Source organism: Ovis canadensis, chromosome 6 (assembly GCF_042477335.2).
Source record: "Ovis canadensis isolate MfBH-ARS-UI-01 breed Bighorn chromosome 6, ARS-UI_OviCan_v2, whole genome shotgun sequence".
Lineage (NCBI taxonomy): Eukaryota > Metazoa > Chordata > Mammalia > Artiodactyla > Bovidae > Ovis > Ovis canadensis.
In genome coordinates, this window is record NC_091250.1 from 119,441,126 (window position 1) to 119,459,342 (window position 18,217).

Below are 18,217 nucleotides of genomic sequence, written 5' to 3' on the forward strand. Positions count from 1 at the left end.
ACAGTGAGCTGAACCACCAGCACATCAGGCCTCGCATGCCCAGAGGAAAGTCCAGGAGAAAAGAGACTGGCTCTCCCTGAACTGTGCCACCGAGCTCCCAGGTGGCACCCCACGGGCTCTGATAGGGCCTCAGGGACACCCCTGAACCCATTCCTGTTGGGGATGCAATGCTCTGCGTGGCCAGGCCCCTCCCTGGTGCTGGACGGGTCAGCGCCACCCCAGGACAGTGTCTGAATGTGGGAAGGGGTGGTCTCCTGGGGGAAAACAGGCACTGTTCCAGGAACTGGGGGCCCCTGAGATAGGTAGCAGGGACAGAAGTCCACTGCCATGCCTGACATGCTTCCCAGCAGAAAAAGGTGAGGTGCCACACAGGAGCTCCAGGTCTGCAAATGGGGCAGGTGTGGGACTCACAGGACTGCGGCTGGCCGTCCCCAGCTCTCTACGCAGTACTCTACAGTTTACAAAATGGCTTGTCATTCACAACCTCACTTGGTATTCACGGTGGACATAAAAGCTTCAAAGCAGCAGCAGTGATATCATAGCCCATTTTATACATGAAGAAATGCATGCTCGGATAGAACCCCCAACCCCACCCCCCGGCAGGGACAGTCCCGTGGCCTGGCCCAGTGCTCTTTGCCCTGCCCTCGGGCTTCGGTGTTGGGACAGTGACTCCCACCTCCTAGAGCCCAGGTTTCCTTATCCTAGGACTAGGGTGGGGACGGTAACCTCCGCCTGATCCATCTTGCTACGCTGTTGTAAGGATTTGATGACACTGTGAATGCCAAGGCCCTTTAAAAATTACAAAGCCCTGCAGCTGTGTAAGGGGTTATGTTTCATTTCATTCATTTAACCATCACTCCCTCTTCTGTCCCAGGCCCCATACTGAGGTCCAGGGACACAAGGGTAAATGAAAGAAACTCAGCTTCTTCCTCAAGGGCACCACTGGGGGGACTCAACCCTGACTGGGGTGGTATCAGAGATGCAAGCCTTGCTTGTAACTCAGGTCTGCACTCTCTTCCTGGGCTACCAGGGAGGACTGAGGAGGAGGCAGGGTTAGGATTCTTCCAGTGGCTTGAGGCGGCTGCTGAAGGTTCCAGGGTGGGTGGTGGGTTGTGGGTGTGCATGATGAAACAGGAAAGCGGGAGGTCAGGACAGCTGCAGCAGGCCTGGTTGACTGTGTGGGTAGGGGACATCCTCCTGGGAACCACCGTCTCCAAACACTGGTCATTCACAAACCCCTTTTGCACCTATGACTCTGTCTGTACATGGTGCATTATTTCATTTTCTTTTCTACTTTTTCTAATTTTTATTAATTTTCTTTAAATTAAGTGGCTTTAATTTTACCTAAATCAGTGCATTTGGAAAGGAACATTAATTTTACTGCCACAAATGAAAATAAAATGTATCAACACACATAAGTCGGAGGGACTCATAGAGATAAATGCCATGAAAACAAAACAAGGGGAATAAAATCATCCTCCACCCTGTCTGGTAGATCTTTCCGTGATGATGGAAAAGTTTTCAATTTGCATTTGTAGGATGGTAGCTGCAAGTCACACGTGCCTGTGAAGTGTGGAGTACCTAAAATGTGGCTAGGGTGACTAAAGAGCAGAATTTCTTATTTAATTTAGTTTGAAAGGATTCATACTTTTGAGTTAAATAGTCACATGTGCAGACTTTATAAATGTGTGTGTTAGACGAGGCTGGTTCTTTCTGTCGGACCTGGGATGAGGAAGTGATTCAGGTGTTAGAGATATGATTGCACAAGTAGATACCTTCTCCCTCATTCAGTAAAAAGACTGGAAAGTAATTGAAAGCCTTGCTTGGTGTCTGGATCTGTGTTGTGAAAACTGTCCACCTCCTAACTGCTATCAGGTGATAAGAAGCTACTGATGTACCCTAAGGAGAGGAATAGGCTTCCCTGGTGGCTCAGATGGTAAAGAATCCGCCTGCAATGCAGGAGATCTGGGTTTGATCCCTGGGCCAGAAAGATCCCCTGGAGAAGGGAATGGCAACCCACTCCAGTATTCTTGCCTGGGAAATCCCATGGACAGAGGAGCCTGGTGGGCTACAGTCCATGGGGTCACAAAGAGTCAGACACAACTGAGCGACTGACACTTTCACATCACTTTTCACTTCAAGCAGGGCATTAGTACTGGTCAGCTTGCAGAGGGGTCCCTCAGGCTGTGGGTGTATGTTGTGGATGGACTGGATTCTAGCAGATTCGTCTGGAAGCCAGGAAACTGAGTAGGCCAGGGAGACACGGACCTGGGTAGGATAGAGTGTGGCCATTGTCATGAAGCCGTGAGACAGATCAATAGTTAAAATGGTATTTGTAGATATGGGCCTGTATCAGAACTGTCTTTTAGACCATGGTGGCCACAGGACATTGGAACAGGTTAGTTGTTATTAAGAAAAGAGGACTGATCCATCCCAGGACCGCAGGCAGACCTGCCCAGTCATTACTGTCAGCTTTGTGCGCCATATCCACTCATTGGAGAGCATGCCGTTCACTAGTATACTAATTGAGCCCCTACTGTGTGCTAGGCCCTGTGTTGTTGTTCAGTCGCTCAGTCATGTCTGGCTCCTTGCGACCCCATGAATCTGCAGCACACCAGGCTTCCCTGTCCTTCACCAGCTCCTGGAGTTTGCTCAAATTTATGTCCACTGAGTCAGTGATGCCATCCAACCATGTCATCCTCTTTTGTCCCCTTCTCCTCCTGCCCTCAATCTTTCCCAACATCAGGATCTTTTCCAGTGAGTTGGCTCTTCTCATCAGATGGCCACAGAATTGGAGCTTTAGCTTCAGCATCAGTCCTTCCAGTGAATATTCAGGGTTGATTTCCTTTCGGACTGATGGTTTGATCTCCTTACCGTCTGAAGGACTCTCGAGTCTTCTCCAGCACCACAGTTTGAAAGCATCAATTCTTCAGCACTCAGCCTTCCTTATGATCCAACATCCATACATGACTACTGGAAAAACCGTAGCTTTGACTAGATGGACCCCTGTTGGCAAAGTGATGTCTCTGCTTTTTAATATGCTGTCTAGGTTTGTCATAGCTTTTCTTCCAAGGAGCAAGGGTCTTTTAATTTCCTGGCTGCAGTCACCATCTGCTGTGATTTTGGAGCCCCCAAAAATAAAGGTACAGGCTAGGCTCTGTACCCATTGCTTAAAGAGATAAAGATCCATGTCCTCTTGGAATGGACATATAATTTAATGTTGATAAACCATTAATACAGTAAACAAGCAAATATCCAGTACATGAGCGGGTGATAAGTGCTATGAGGAATGAGAGGGACCAGAGAGCATGGCAGTGTCAGTTTTTCTCCAGCCCCATTTTCCTTCATGTCTGCAGATGCAGAGAGGATGGAGAGGGAGCCAGGGTGGTGGGTTTGCAAAATGAAGATGCAGATGGGGGCTGATGGTATATGCAAGGGAGTGAAAATAGTGGTTGGTCCCAGAATCTCAGCCAGCGGAGGAGGTGAGGGCTGGAGCATCAGTGGATTGGGGGGTCCCCATGGGTGCCCAGAGAGGCTTCCTTGGCTGCAGATCCTGCCACGTGATTCTGTTAGACCTGTGTGTAGACCCTAATTTTGTGAAAATGAATTGTTAGTTGATCCAAATATACAAGTGTTTTGGCCCTTAGGGGAGTATGAGCATTATAGCATGCTGGTGATGCCAGGGCTGGGCTCAATCTGTAGGACCTAAATACCAGTTAGGCAGACAGGAGGAGCTGAGTGGAATCTCCAGGGCGTGTGGTGGCTGTGGAAATGTCCCTTGATTAGATCAGCTCATCGGGGACCCAGGTTGCATGAGGCACTCCCCATGGCCTGCTGCTGCTTCGCTACCAGAGTGACAAGACACAGGGACCCAGAGCAGAGAGGCCTGGCACCGTCCCATGGCGTCCAGCCTCCCCCCTGGCAAGAAAGGTGTCAGAACTGTGGCTTGTAGGTGTGATGACGAGTCTGATAGTAGCTGAGTAATTAGAAAAGGCGTTTCATTTCCAACGTAGGAGGAGGCCAGAAAAGCTGCTGTGACTCCACGCTGAGCTGGGGAATTGCTCTGAATTTTGAAATACCTTTTGAGCGAGTACTTCCTGGCGGACTCGGGACGTGGGGGCTCACATTCCTTTAACTCTTACTCTTCAGTGTCTTGATTTGCTCTGATACTGCTGTTCAGTCCCCCAGGCCACTGGGAGCTTTCTGCTGTGTTACCATCTCCTTGTGTCCAAACAGTAACACTTTCTGTGCATGTGTGCTAGGCACTTCAGTCACATCTGCCTGTTTGTGACCCCATGGACTATAGCCTGCCAGGCTCCTCTGTCCATGGGATTCTCCAAGCCAGAATACTGGAGTGGGTTGCTATTTCCTCCTCCAGGGGATCTTCCTGACCTTGGGATCGAACCCACATCTCATGTCTCCTGCACTGGGAGTCTGGGTCGTAACACTTTCTATTTAGGTAGAATTGATTTTCAGCAAAGGTTTTAAGAGAAAAAGGAAATCTTTTTAATAAAGGAGAAAAGTGGGCATTATTTTGACCAGTAAGAATAGTGATAGAGTGGATTCAGAGGACCTTTCCTCTTATAATTCTAGAATTGGCTGCTCTAAACAGAGGGGGGAGACTGGTACTTGCTGAGCCTCCACTGTGTGCCAGGCGCATACAGGGTGCTGTGCCCTCATCTGTCACCAAGGCCCCAGCCTCCTTCCCCTCTTTCACCCACAACATGGAAAGAAATGCCAAGCCCTTTCCATTCTCCCCCGATGGCTCTGGAATCCTGCCCTCCTCACCCTGCCCAAGGCTCAGCTCAGGCTGCACCATTCCTTCCTGCACTGTTGCCTGAATTCCACCTTGCCCACTTTGCCCAGCAGTCAGCCCTCTACAAAAGCTACAAGAATGGTTCATCACCACCTCTGGTCTGACCACATTAGTCCTCTTGGTAAAGCTGTCAGTGGCAAAGCCATCTTGTGGTAAAGCCATCAGCTTCTGGAGAATGTCCAAATCCTCCACAGTGCCTTGCAGCTCATGATTACCCTCACCCGCCCCCCACATTACCCCTCACTTACCTCCCCTGGGTCTCGTGTATCAGGCTTCCCCACACCTTTGGGTCACTGGGTTTCCCTTCATGCTGGTGGATGAGGGCGGTGCTCATCCTTCCCTGGATCATCCTTTCTCCCTCCAGTCACCTGGTTGGCTCCTATTTGCCTACAAGCATCACTCACAGCCCTCTTTGCCCAGTCACTTCTCCTCTGTCCACTCTGGGCCCCTCTCAGGCTACTCCGAGCCCCTCTGGTCCTCCACTCCCAGGTCACACTGGGATTTTGTCATCTGTTGGTAGGAACATCTTGTCCATTTTCTGATGAAACCTCTGTGATTAGGAACGCAGGCTGAGCCCTCTCTGTGTCCCCACACATAATGGAGGGCCTGGCGCATGGTAAGGGCTTATGAATGGTTGCAGGTGGTGATTTTGGAGGGAGGAAGTTCCCAGTTTCCACAGTTCACAGGTCTTTGGATGTAGATGCCTCCTTGTAAGTCTGGGCTCCAGCATGAGGGCTCTGGGACTGCAGACACTAAAGAGAAGCAGCTGGGCTCTGGCATCTGGCAGAATTGGGCTCAGATTCATTGCCTTATCTCCTTTGCCATCGATTTCAGTTATTGCAAAATGGGCCAATTTTCTTATCATGTGGATATTTGTAAGGAATAAAGGGATCATTCGCATAAAGGAGTCTGGCAGTTGGCTGGCATTAAAGCCCCCTTAGACCACTCCTTAGGCTCCTCAAATACTTAAGGTTGCTTTTCATAAAATCCCTGCATCTTCTGGAATAGTTGAAGCCCCTTTTCCCCGGTGCCATCACCACATCTGTTTAAACAGCCTCTCATGTCCTTTAATACCAACATTTTGAGGCTCTGAGGCAGTGCTGGGTGAGTTTTCTTGAGTCTGCAACATCTTAGAGGTAACAGATTGCACAGGAGGCCTCAGCTGACGGACCCCAGCTTTATTTTTAGCACCCGGAGACTTGTATAGATGGTTCAGTTGATTTTTCTCCCCCCTGAGCGATCTCTCATGGTGGAAGCTGGCACCACACCAAGCCACAGCCTGGAACAAATTTCTAATTCTCATGTATGGAGCAGGTGCTAAAGCTCAGCTGGATGGTGAAGCAAATCCAAATTCTTAGTCAGCACCCAGCCACCTGTGGGCTGTGCTTGTTCTCTGCACAGAGACCCAGGGAGGGGACTGATCAAGGCTCCTCTCATGCTGAAACCCTAAAGCCTGGGGTTCAACCCTGCCTTTGACACTCCCTTGCCCTGTGACACTGCCTGTCACTCAGGCTTTCTGAGCCTCGCTTTTCTCTCCCATTTGATAAGGTGTGCCTCCTGTGCCAGGGGCTCTGACAGCAGAATGGCTGGAGAATATAGAGCCTGCTGTGCTGTAGGCAGGATCCACACAGGCCCATGACCACTGTTAAGAGCCTTACAGGCTGCCTCTTCTCATCCTGCCCCAGAAAAGGAAAGTGGGGTGTGTCTACACAGAAATGCCCCGAGTCTGAATCCCCCAGGTCGGCTTTCCACCCAGAAAACACACTGTTAAACTGTTATCAGCACCACTGCCTTGGGGGCTCGGGTTTGTCAGCTTCCACTCCAGTGGATGGCGCGTGCACGCTGTCCATGGTGCTGACTCCATAGGCGCCAGTGCCGCCTCCCATGATCACCCTCACCACCCCGCACACCACCTTCACCTCTTACTGAGGACTTGCTCTGTGCCAGGCAGTGCTCAATCACTGTGCACACACCCACCTACTTAATTCTCCCAAATCACTGTGGAGTAGGCATGATTAACATCCCCCCTTTACAGGGAAGGTAATTGCCATGGACAGAGGAGCCTGGTGGGCTACAGTCCATGGGGTTGCAGAGTCAGACATGACTTAGCCACTGAACAAGAACAACTAAGCCGCAGAAAGGTTAGGCAATCTACCCAGAGTCACCCAGCTGGCAAGTGGGTGGGATCAGACTTGGGGCATCTGGACACAGAACTGTGCATGTCACCATCATGCCACACTGCTTCTCAGTCATGATATTAACATTCCCTGTGATGCCATGTTGCCCGCTTTTCTTGCAGGCACTGAGGTGAACGCGCTGCACTTGCTACCCTTAATCCTCATGGCAGCTGCGTAGGTAGTGCTGTCATGCCAGTATGCAGCTGTGGAGATGAGTTCTGAGAAGTGAGGGCACTTGCCCATGGCTCCTCCTGGCCCTGGTCACTCAGATTGCCTTTCCATTTCCATCCATGCAGTAGTTTCAGGCTCTCATTTTAGATCCTAAGGTGCTTTTCACAGTGTTGCAGGACAGAGAGGGGATTAATTCATTACATAGGTGACCAGATGCATGGGCTTTGGCAGCTGTATGATGTTTCTTACATTTCCTCTGGGTGGTGGGACATACAACTCTATCGTGCTTCCTGTCCCTTCCTGAAAGGCCTCCATGGCACTTGTGTAACACACTCCTGATTAACCTCCACTTTGACCCCAGGCTAGAACCCTGTCACCCACCTTCTCTGCCTCCCTCTTAGGACTCAAGCAACCTGTCTTCTCTCAACTCCTCACCCTTATACTTCCCCCTCACCTGGAACACTTCTACCAGCTCGACCCTCTGCCTGGATAACTCCTACTCACACTCTGGCCTCAGCTGAATGCCTTTGCCTCAGAGGACCCTTCACTGACTCTCCAGACCAGCTCAGGGCATTGTTACAAATCTCATCACAGGTGCCCTTTATGTGTCTCCTGGAGCATCCATCATGGGGCTAGTATCTGGTTTCACTGCTGGGCTAGGAGCCCTGAAAGGTCGAGACAGGATCTAGTTTGCCCCTTCTCGGTGCCATGGAAGGGAGCCACCTAGGTGTGCATCCCAGCTGTGTCCCACCTTGGGTTTCTCCTCCCAACCCTGAGTTGGATGCAAACCCATGCATGTAATCCAGCACAAACCTTCACTGTCCATCTAGAGTGCAAGGAACATTATACCATTTGCAACCTGCTTAATTTCATGTCTGTTTCAGAAGAAGAGAATTCCACTGATTCTAGCTACCTTTAATTGTTGCTCAAAGTACCAGCAATGTGCTAGGTTCTTATCTCCTTGATGGAGTTGTTATCTCCTTCAACTCTTCACTACAGCCGTGCAAAGCAGATGGTATCTACTCATTCTACAAAGTTTTGCAAACAAGCAGGTCACAGAGAGGCTGAGAAGATTTCCAGAGGTCACACAGCTATTATTTGATGGGGCCTGGACTGTCCAGCCCTGATTTTTGTGACTCAGAAGTCAGAGCTTTCTTGCCTGTCTAAGCATTTGGGAATCACATAACCTGGCCTGTGGTAGAGGTGCACAAACTACTCATCACAAAGAGAAAACACTCCAGGGTTTCAGTGAGCTTGCACAGTGAGCAGTTACTCAGAATGGCTCCTTTTTCATGGACGTGCGTAGCCCCAGCATTTTCTCAGAGTGAGATTGCTGCATCATAGTTCATAAGATTCTGAGCAGAGAACAGAAGGAGGCTGTTATGGGCTGAATTTTGTCCCCCACCCCACAAAAAAAAAAGCTGTATATTGAAGCTCTATCCCCCAGTGCCTCAGGATATGACTATATCTGGAAATGGGTCTTTAAAGAGGTGATTAAGGTAAAATGAGGTCACTAGGGTGGGTCCCAATCCAATGTGACTGGTGTATTTATAAGAGGAGGAGCCTGGCACACAGACACACCCAGAGGGGATGATCTCCTGAGGACACAGGGAGGAGATAGCTATCCACAAGCCCAGGACAGAGGCCTCAGAAGGAACCAACCCTGGCAACACCCTAATCTTGAACTTCCAGCCTCCACGAGAGAATAATTTTCTATTATTTAAGTCACCCAATTGTGGCATTTCACCATGGCAACCTGAGCAAACTGATACAGAGACATGGGTCGCCAGGAACCTCCTATAGAATCTCGCTTGGTTAGTGGAGTGCCCGTACCTCATGCTTGTAGCCAGGTCATCTTTTGGAGAAAATTTGCTGAAAAAAAGCAGCTTTGCTGGCCATGCCCCAGTGAAACTGCGTCCACATGCAGGAGGCCTTCCAGGCCCCTCCATACCAGCATCCTTGGGGAGCGTGTGTGTGTGTGGGGGGGGAGTCTTTTGTGGTGTGACCCTTGGGAGAGCTGCCTCCATCCTTACTCCTGCTTGGTCACCGTGGTAACAGCCTCCCCTTCCTAAGAGCATGCTCCTACGAGGACATCTGGATAAACCACCCTTTGCTGTGTTCAGTCAGTGGAGCCCAAAGCTACATCCTTCTCATCATGGAGCCCTTGCCCACTCTCAAAATCCAGCTTGCTCAGGACACAGCCAGTCCAGCAAGCCCCACCAGCAGGGTCTTTGGGGGTGTTGACCCCGTGGCAGAACTCCATGGTATATAGAGGTACAATCACTCTGGAATAGAGCGGACAGTGGGAGCAACAGTTAAGTAGGCTGGAAGTTAGGAAGCCAAGATTCATCCTTGCTCTGCTTCTGCCTCTGGCCCTGGGCCACTCACCTCCGCCCTTGCTTCCCTCTCCTCCTTCATGGGATTGGAGGGTGGGTGGTCCCTTTCTGCAGGGACACTCAGGTACCTGGCCTGCAGGGGGCTGCCCTCACCAACTCTCCAAGTGTCTGATAGTGTCTCCAGGCTTAGTTACTTGCTGTATCTTCAGAGTCACCTGTCACAGCATAGCCACTAAAGCTCTTCATGACATTAGTTGATCCTTGTGTGATTCCTGGGTGTCCGTGGAGTGCTTTCTATACTCATTTCTCATTGGAGCTCCTCCCTGAAACAAACCAATGACATTTATTCATTTCACGTGCTGGACTCATTTTATGGTGAGCGGAGATCTGCCCGGGGAATGAGTGACAGTGCTTGTACTTGTGATCCTGGGACAGGGAAGGGAGACCGAGGTTCAGAGAGCTGCAGCTCAGAGAAGCGAGGGCCGCAGAAGCGCAGCCACTTTCTCTCTGATGTTTCGGGACCCTCCAAGTGAGATCCCACACAGCGGTGTGGCTTCAGACCAATGATCGGCCAAGGTGCCAGGTGCCTGTGTCCAGCCGCGGTTTCAGGACATCAGGAGATGCCCTTGGCAGCAGGAGATGAAGGTGTTTCTATAAAAATCCCTGCAAACTTGATGACTCTGCAGAAGACCCACCTGAATTACATTCCTGTGTCCTTGGCAAGAAGAACCACAGACTTCACTCTGGGCTGGAATAAATCCGTGTTTCTGAGCTTTACTGACTTCCAGGCATTTTACAGACTGGCAGTAAAGGGAGGCTTCTGTTGCAACAGCAAGATTGCAACTCCTCTTCTAAACCCCATGGTCAGCAAAGAGTAGCCCAGCAAGGAGAGGTGGGCCCAAGAATTTTATAAAGCTTGATGGGAACACTGCCACGCCCATTCATTTACATATTGTCTGTGGCTGTTTTTGCATCACAGAAGCAGAGTTGGGTAGCAGGAGGAGATCTTGTGGCCTGCTAAGCCTGAAATATTTCCTCTCTGGCCCTTTACAGAAATTGTCTGCTGACCATGGTGTGGAGGGTTGCACTTGTGCTTGTTCACACAAGCACCAAAGGAAAAGGGGCTGGGGCCAGGCAGCTGCTAGGAGCAGTGCCAACTTCCCAGGCCCCCTCCTGCCCACCCGCCCACACTCCCACGGCTGGGCCTTTCCTCTCCTGCTCCTGGAGCCTCCGCCCACACTGGTCCAGAGAAGCTGAGTGACTGGCCCAAGGGAGTCTCCACATGGATTAAAGGCAGATTTGAGCATGGAATCCAGGCTCCCTGGGAGCCAGTTCCGCACTTGCCTGCAGTGTCCGGGCATGTTCTTTCTTCCTAGTTCACTTACAAAGCACCTACTCCACACCAGGCCCTGTCCTCAGCGCGTCATCACATGCATCATCTTAATTATAGGAGGCAGACTGAGGATTTACAAGGAGAAGCAATGATTTATCATAAGAAATCTTGTAACTGAATAATTGCCTTCCGTGGTGGCTCAGTGGTAAAGAATCCACCTGCCAATGCAGGAGACGTGAGTTCAATCGAGTCAGGAAGATCCCCTGGAGTAGGAAATGGCAACCCACTCCGGTATTCTCGCCTGGAAAATTCCATGGACAGAGGAGCCTGGTGGGCTACAGTCCATGGGACCACAGAGAGTCGGTCGTGTCTCTAGGGTAAGCACACACTACCCTAGGAGGTAAGGTGTGGTGGTGATGGTTTCCCTGGTGGCTCAATCAATAAAGAATCTGCCTGCAATGCAGGAGAAGGGTCAGTCCCTAGGTCGGGAAGATCCCCTGAAAAAGGAAATGGCAGCCCACTCCAGTCTTCTTGCCTGGGAAATCCCATGGACAGAAGACAGGGGTAAGGTATACCATTGTCATTTTGAACTTGGGGAAACTGAAGCACAGAGAGGTCTAGAAACTTACACACGCAGCTAGCGACCAGAGAGAGCCTGGATTCAGTCCCAGGTTGTCAGGTTGTTCTCACCCCATTCTTCTCTGTCTCCCAAGTCACAGCATATTGCCTATTGTAGATTCTGGAGCTCAATTCTGTTGCTGTCCTCAGCTGGCCGCCCTCTGCCTGGCCCTGAGCAAGAGGCTTCTCCTTGCTGAGCCCCTGTTTACTCATCTACAGGAGGGGGCATCTCACCCACAAGTAGAGAGGATACAACAGACACAGATGTGATGCCATCTGCTCAGAGCCAGGCCACAGGGCATCTCAGGTGGGCATGGGTACCAAGTTGGTATAGACTGAAGTCTGAGGTATAAATGATTTTGCCTGCACTTGGATGAGTGAAAATGGTCAGCCAATGTTTGCGGCCTGAAAAGAAGGCCTTCTCTTGTGGCTGGGGGCAGGAAGAGAAGGGCACCTATGGAGCAGGGCAGTGAAGGGGGGAACCCAACCCCATTTTAGGAAGTTCACTCTGGCTGAGGTTGGGGGGCTGATCAGGGGCAGGGAGCTCCTCTGAGGCAGAGGCAGCCAGGGCTGAGGGCCAGAGCAGAGGGACCTCCAAACGGAGGAGCCAGGACATGGAGGCAGGCTGGAGGTGATGAAGGAAGGAGTGGAGCTGGGGATTCCAAAGCTGCCCTGATTCCTGGCTCAGCATTTCAGGGCCGGAGCTGCTACAACACGGACCTGCAGGGAAGGAAGCGGTCTGGAATGGATGTCGAGGAAGATGTCTATGATCCCGGCATAATGCCCATGTCTTTATTTCCCAGCTTCCAGGAAGCAATCTGGGTGTCTGAGTTTCCTATAGATGGCATAACTTTTCACACATCATTTGGTTCAAAACAATAAAAATCTATTGGCTCACAGTTTCAGAGGTCTGGAGTTTGCAAAATTAAGGTGTTGTCAGGCCTGTGTTCCTCTGAGGGCTTCTGGGGAGGATCCTTCCGTGCTTCTCCCAGCTCCTGTGGCCCCAGGCATCGCTCCAGCATCTGCCTCTGAGATGGCCTTCTCCTCTGGGTGTGTCTGCTTCTCCTTCTGTGCCTCTTATAAGGAAAGTGAAAGTGAAATCGCTCAGTCGTGTCCGACTCTTTGCGACCCCATGGAGTGTAGCCTACCAGGCTCCTCCCTCCATGGGATTCTCCAGGCAAGAGTACTGGAGTGGGTTGCCATTTCCTTCTCCAGGGGATCTTCCCAACCTAGGGATCGAACCCTCGTCTCCTGCATTCCAGGCAGACACTTTAACCTCTGAGCCACCAGGGAAGTCCTATTATAAGGAACTTGTGATCAGATTTAGGGCACACCCAGGTAATCTAGGAAGACGCCCCCCACATTTTGAGATCTTGAACTTGATCATGTGCACAAAACCCCTTTTTCAAAATAAGTTTACATTCACAGTCTCTGGGGCTTAGGACATGGATATGTATTGGTGCGGTGGGGAACCATTCAACTTCCTGCACTGGAGAAAATTACCTTGCACTCAGCTAAAGGGTGGGGACCAGAACTAGTCCACCTTCTGCCCTTCTCCTCTCCGCATGACCTGCTCCTCTCTCCACCTACCTGTGTCTCACAAACTTCCCTTGTAGGGAAAAATCACTCTTAGCTGCCAAAGTGTGATTGAAAGTGAAACAAAAGCCATCAGACACTTGGAGTACAATTAAATGGAAAAACAGAACATGAATAATTCATCCAGCTTTGCCCGGGGGAGGGGGGCTCATAAATGAGTCTAATTATACATCTTCCCGAGAGAGGTCAGTCCTGCCACAGAAGAAGCACCGCCTACACGTGGGATTCTTGCAGCTGATTCCAAAATGGGGCTGGGGGCAGCACCTTGGGGGTTAATCCTCAAAAAGAAATGGTGTTCCAGGGTCATATTCAACCCCTCATTTTGCAAATAGGGGAAAACAAGGTTTACGGATGGGAATGATTTTTGCATATGGAACTGAACATTCCAGAGAGAGCTAAGACCAGACACCTGGCCCAAGACCCCCAGCTTCCAACCTAACACTGGTCTTGCCAACGTCGAGGCCACCGCATATGGTCGAGTGTCTCAAAGTCCACAGGCGTGTGGCCACTCGGGTGGGAGTCCCCGAGGAGTGTTTGCAGTGTCTGTTTGGGACGTTAATTACAGAGATATAGAGGCCTCCCCAGGGCTTCCCAGGTGGCACAGTGGTAAAGAATCCATCTGCAGTGCAGGAGACAAGAGATGCAGGTTCAATCCCTGGGTTGGGAAGATCCCCTGGAGGAGGAAAACGGCAGACCACTCCAGTATTCCTGCCTGGAGAATCCCATGGACAGAGGAGCCTGGTGGGCTACAGTCCATGGGGTCACAGAGTCAGACACGACTGAGTGACTAAGCATACACACAGAGGCTTCTCCCCACCTACTTCCCACAGATTTAGCAGGGACAGACATACTCAGTCATTCATCCCTCACACACCCAGTGGCCAGCAAGGAGCTGGACACCCATAGGGAGAGCCTTGTCCTCGAGCAGAGCCAGGTGATGGTGGACCCGACTGGATGGCCACTCCCTGAAGGACACTGTGCTGTCCGAGGTGGCGGGGATGGCTGTGGCCCCTAGGATTCAGAGGCACAGGTTGGCCGTGACCGTGTTCTTGTCTTCCTCCACCAGCATCACATGGAAATGGGTCCTATGCTTCATATCATCTTTCCCCGGCACCAACTGCATCCAGGTCTTTGTTTGAAACAACAAGAGATTCCCGGAGTGACGCATGAGTCGTAAGAGCTGTGGTTCATGGCTGCTGGTTGGACCCAGGCATTAGGGACTCTGCCCCTTCAGCCCACAGGGCCCTGGTCCATGCGGGTTCCCCCTCAGCTGGCTCTAGGTAGCTCCGGTTCAGGCATGTTCACTGTAGAGCCTGCACACATGATCAAGCCCTGTGGACTCAAGCCATCATGGCCTTGATCAAAGTTCTAGTGAGTGTCTTCAGAAGGCTGGCCAAAGCTGAACATGGTTGTCATGAGGCTGTCAGAAGTGCTGCTAGAGAGAGGTGGGTCATGGGAAACAAAGCTGGAAGCAGGGACTCTGTGATCAAGCAAAAGGCCACACTCCTTTGCTTGGCCTTGGCCCCTGTGTGAGTCTGGGGCCAGGATCTGGGAACCTGGGAGAGGAGACTTCAACATACCACACTCCCTTCTCTCGGGCCACCAGCGTCCACGGCCTCCCAGGTTAGAAAGTGGTTCATAAACTTTCTCCATGGAAGTTCTCCAGAGACTTCAGACGTCATATCTCTGCTCCCTCTCTGTTGAGCTCAGTTCTAGAACATTTAGGACATCTGGAAAGGAGAGAGAATTTGGATGCTGATTCAATCAATGGGGTCGGGTGACCCTGAATTAACAATCGGAAAGTCTCAGAAATGACAGCAGCCCCCTCGCGCTACGAGTCCACCGCAGGTCACCTGAGGGTCACAGCACGTGCTAGCTCCCGGAGCTTCGGCCTGGAAGTGATATGTGTCACTTGTCACCTCTGTCCTCCATTCATTGACGAAAGCAACAAGTCATGATGACCTGAGTTCCCTCGGGTGGGGGGACAGCTCTCCCTGGGATGCTCAGAGGACCACCTGCAAGGCAAGCATCTTCACTTCCCGAGGAGGGTGTAACCCTGGGAAACACAGTGAACACCTGTGTCCCTTGACAACTGACACAACCTGCGTGCCCTGAGGACTGCATTTGTTTCTCCCAGCCCCTCTCTGGCTTTTTTGTCCTGGGTCCTGCGGGAGAATCTGCTCCGTTTACAGAACATTTGACAGGTGCTGTACTGATGTGCATGACATTTCGTAAACAACAGCACTTTTTCTCCAGACACCACTTGAAGTTCAGAAGGGAATTAAAGCGGTCAGGAGGAGGCACAGTCCCGTGGAAAGTCGTCAGTGGGTGCTCAGACCCATAAGGACAGGGCTGCAGGTTGATGTTGATGGAATTCGCATCCTAGATGTCTTGGCTCTTTTTCTCTGTGAAACTTTAGTCTCACTTTTTCACGATTTAACCTCTGCTTCTTATTGAATCAGAAACCACAGTTTCCTGGGAAACCAATCCAGGAACTGAGAGCTGCCTCCTTTTTTCCCTCTGTTTTGATGTGATTCTAAGTTTCTGGTTAATGGTGTGCTTCTAGCAGACAAAATTTGAGCATTTGCACATAGATCCTCCTTGGTGCCTCTGATTGCAACAGATTCAACCATCTTTTCTGATGTTTTATAAACTCTGCTGTTTATAGAAGTCAGAAAATACCTCTTTCTTACTGAGAGAGGAAGCAGCCTGGGGCAGGTGGAAGAGACAGGGCTGACAGCAGATGAATCTCAGAGTTTCAATTGGTATTTTCTAGATAATACAAATAATAAGAGCAACTGACAGTGCGTCAGGCAGTTGTCAAGGGCTTTGCCTCTTCTCATCTTCACAGCAAATCTATGACATTAGAACTGTTAGCCCATTTTACAGATGAGGAAACTGAGGCATCAAGAGCGGAGAAACTCACCCAGGATCATGCAGCCAGGAGGAATTCTCTGAATCCAGAGCCCACATGCAAAGAAGAGGGAGGAGGGGGCTTTTCAGAGGGCTTTTCAGAAGGGGCTGCAGAGCTCCCACAGGGCTGAGGAGAACAGAGACCAAGGGTTTCACTGTCCGAGAGGAAAGTGCTTTCAGGGCACAGTAACTTATAGATCTGAAGCAGGAAAGATAGAAAGGGGCCTGGGTATGCTAGGCCTTGGATGCTACGTCCAGGGGTTCCAATTCGCTGTTGTAGGCAGTGGGGGATGGACAGGAATCCAGCCTCACCACTTACTGCTGAGTCACCATGGACTGGTTGTTTACTCTGTCTGGGCTCCAGCATATCATACCTGGCTCCAGAAGTATCAGCCAAGGATACTTCCTTTTCAAGCAACAAAATTCTTGGTCCCAAACAGAAAATGCTCGTTTCTCTTCCTTACAGCCCTTCACAGGTAAGCAGGGCCAGGCTATCCCCCTGTGAGCCAAACAAAGGCACCTTAGCCCAAGAGATAGGTGGAGGGGGCCACACAGGGCTCCCTGAGGCAGGCCATTGTGTATGCCTATAATAACAAAGCTATGACCAACCTAGACAGCATATTAAAAAGCAGAGACATTACTTTGCTGACAAAGCTCCGTACAGTCAAAGCTATGGTTTTCCAGTAGTCATGTATGAATGTGAGAGCTGGACCATAAAAAGGCTGACTGCCGAAGAATTGATGCTTTTAAACTGTGGTGTTAGAGAAGACTCTTGAGAGTCCCTTGGGCTGCAAGGAAACCCAACCAGTCAATCCTAAAGGAAATCAGTCCTAAATATTCATTGGAAAGACTGATGCTGAAACTTAAGCTCCAATACTTTGGCTACCTGATGCGAAGAGCTGACTCACTGGAAAAGACCCTGATGCTGGGAAAGACTGAAGGCAGGAGGAGAAGGGGACGACAGAGGATGAGATGGCTGGATGGCATCACCAACTCAATGGACATAAGTTTGAGCAAGCTCCAGGAGATGCTGAAGGACAGGGAAGCCTGGTGTGCTGCAGTCCAGGGGTCACAAAGAGTTGGACACGACTGAGCAACTGAACAATGAAACAGAATACAGATTTATTTATTGGCTCACATATTTAACCACCCAGGGGTCAAGGCTTCAGGTAGATCCTGATCTAGGATTCTAAAGACACTGCAGATCTCTCTTTCCATCCACTCTGTCTCTGGGGCTGTCTGCCCCACCCCCAGGCTTGGTTTCCCCTTGTCATGGCAGCAGACACAGTTCTTTCCTGTCCACACCACCCAGCCCTGCAGAGATGACAGCTGCATCCAGCATTCCCTGTATTCAAGTCTGGAGTCCTCTACCGGCACACCTGGTGCCTTATGCTCATCCTTTATGGTGACGTGAGTGGGAATGGAAGATGCAGGTCAGAGCTGAAAATCCAGGAGGGCAGAGAACCTTCTCCCCAGGGCAGAGTCTTGATGTTGTGGGCTGAAGGGCCTGGGTCTGGGGGAGTCCACTCAGATCAGACACAATGCCCAGAGTGATGGGAGAGAACTGAAGTTCTTCACCTATAGTGTCCATGGCCCTGTGCTCAATAAAGGCTCCTGGCCTTCTGATTGGCAACTGGAAGAAGAGGGGCAGAAGGGAGACACCTCACGGGTTGCCCTCTGTGGAGGCTGGGCAGCTGATGGCACCGGCTGGAGAGACAGTGCCAGTCCGGAAGGAGACAGAGGTCCCGCCTTATGGGGACAGTGGATGGGCACCCACAAGGGGTGCTGGACAGGCAGGTCTGCAGCCTGGGGACTCTCTGGGGTCAGCTATTTGTCCAGGAGTCTCGGTACTGGGGAGACAGCTCAGACTCGGGGTAAACAGATGTGCCCAGGGGAGGTGGGGAAGGCAGAGCCACGAGGACACCCTCCCTTTGCCACCCCTTCCTTGACTCGGCCGCCCAGACATCGTGGACATCAAACCAGCTAACATGGAGGACCTCACGGAGGTGATCACCGCGTCCGAGTTCCACCCGCATCACTGCAACCTCTTCGTCTACAGCAGCAGCAAGGGCTCCCTGCGCCTGTGTGACATGCGTGCGGCCGCCCTGTGTGACAAGCACTCCAAACGTAAGTGCGCATGCCTGCCAGCACCCCAGCCGGGCATGGATGTGGGTGGGGCCTCCTGGTGTGGGTGGGTGGGGCATGGAGGTGTTCTTTTTTTTTTTTCCTTTTTTTTTTTTTTACTTTACAATACTGT

The 18,217-nt window shown here is 51.0% G+C and overlaps 1 protein-coding gene across 1 annotated transcript in view; it reads left to right on the forward strand.

Moving 5' to 3' along the window:
• The window catches only part of PPP2R2C (protein phosphatase 2 regulatory subunit Bgamma), a 163,745-nt gene that overhangs the window by 116,215 nt on the left and 29,313 nt on the right, over window positions 1-18,217 (forward strand). Inside the window, exon 6 of the mRNA XM_069594687.1 lies at window positions 17,923-18,087. Within this exon, the coding sequence (XP_069450788.1) occupies window positions 17,923-18,087 (165 nt within the window). The remainder of the gene's footprint in view (window positions 1-17,922; window positions 18,088-18,217) is intronic.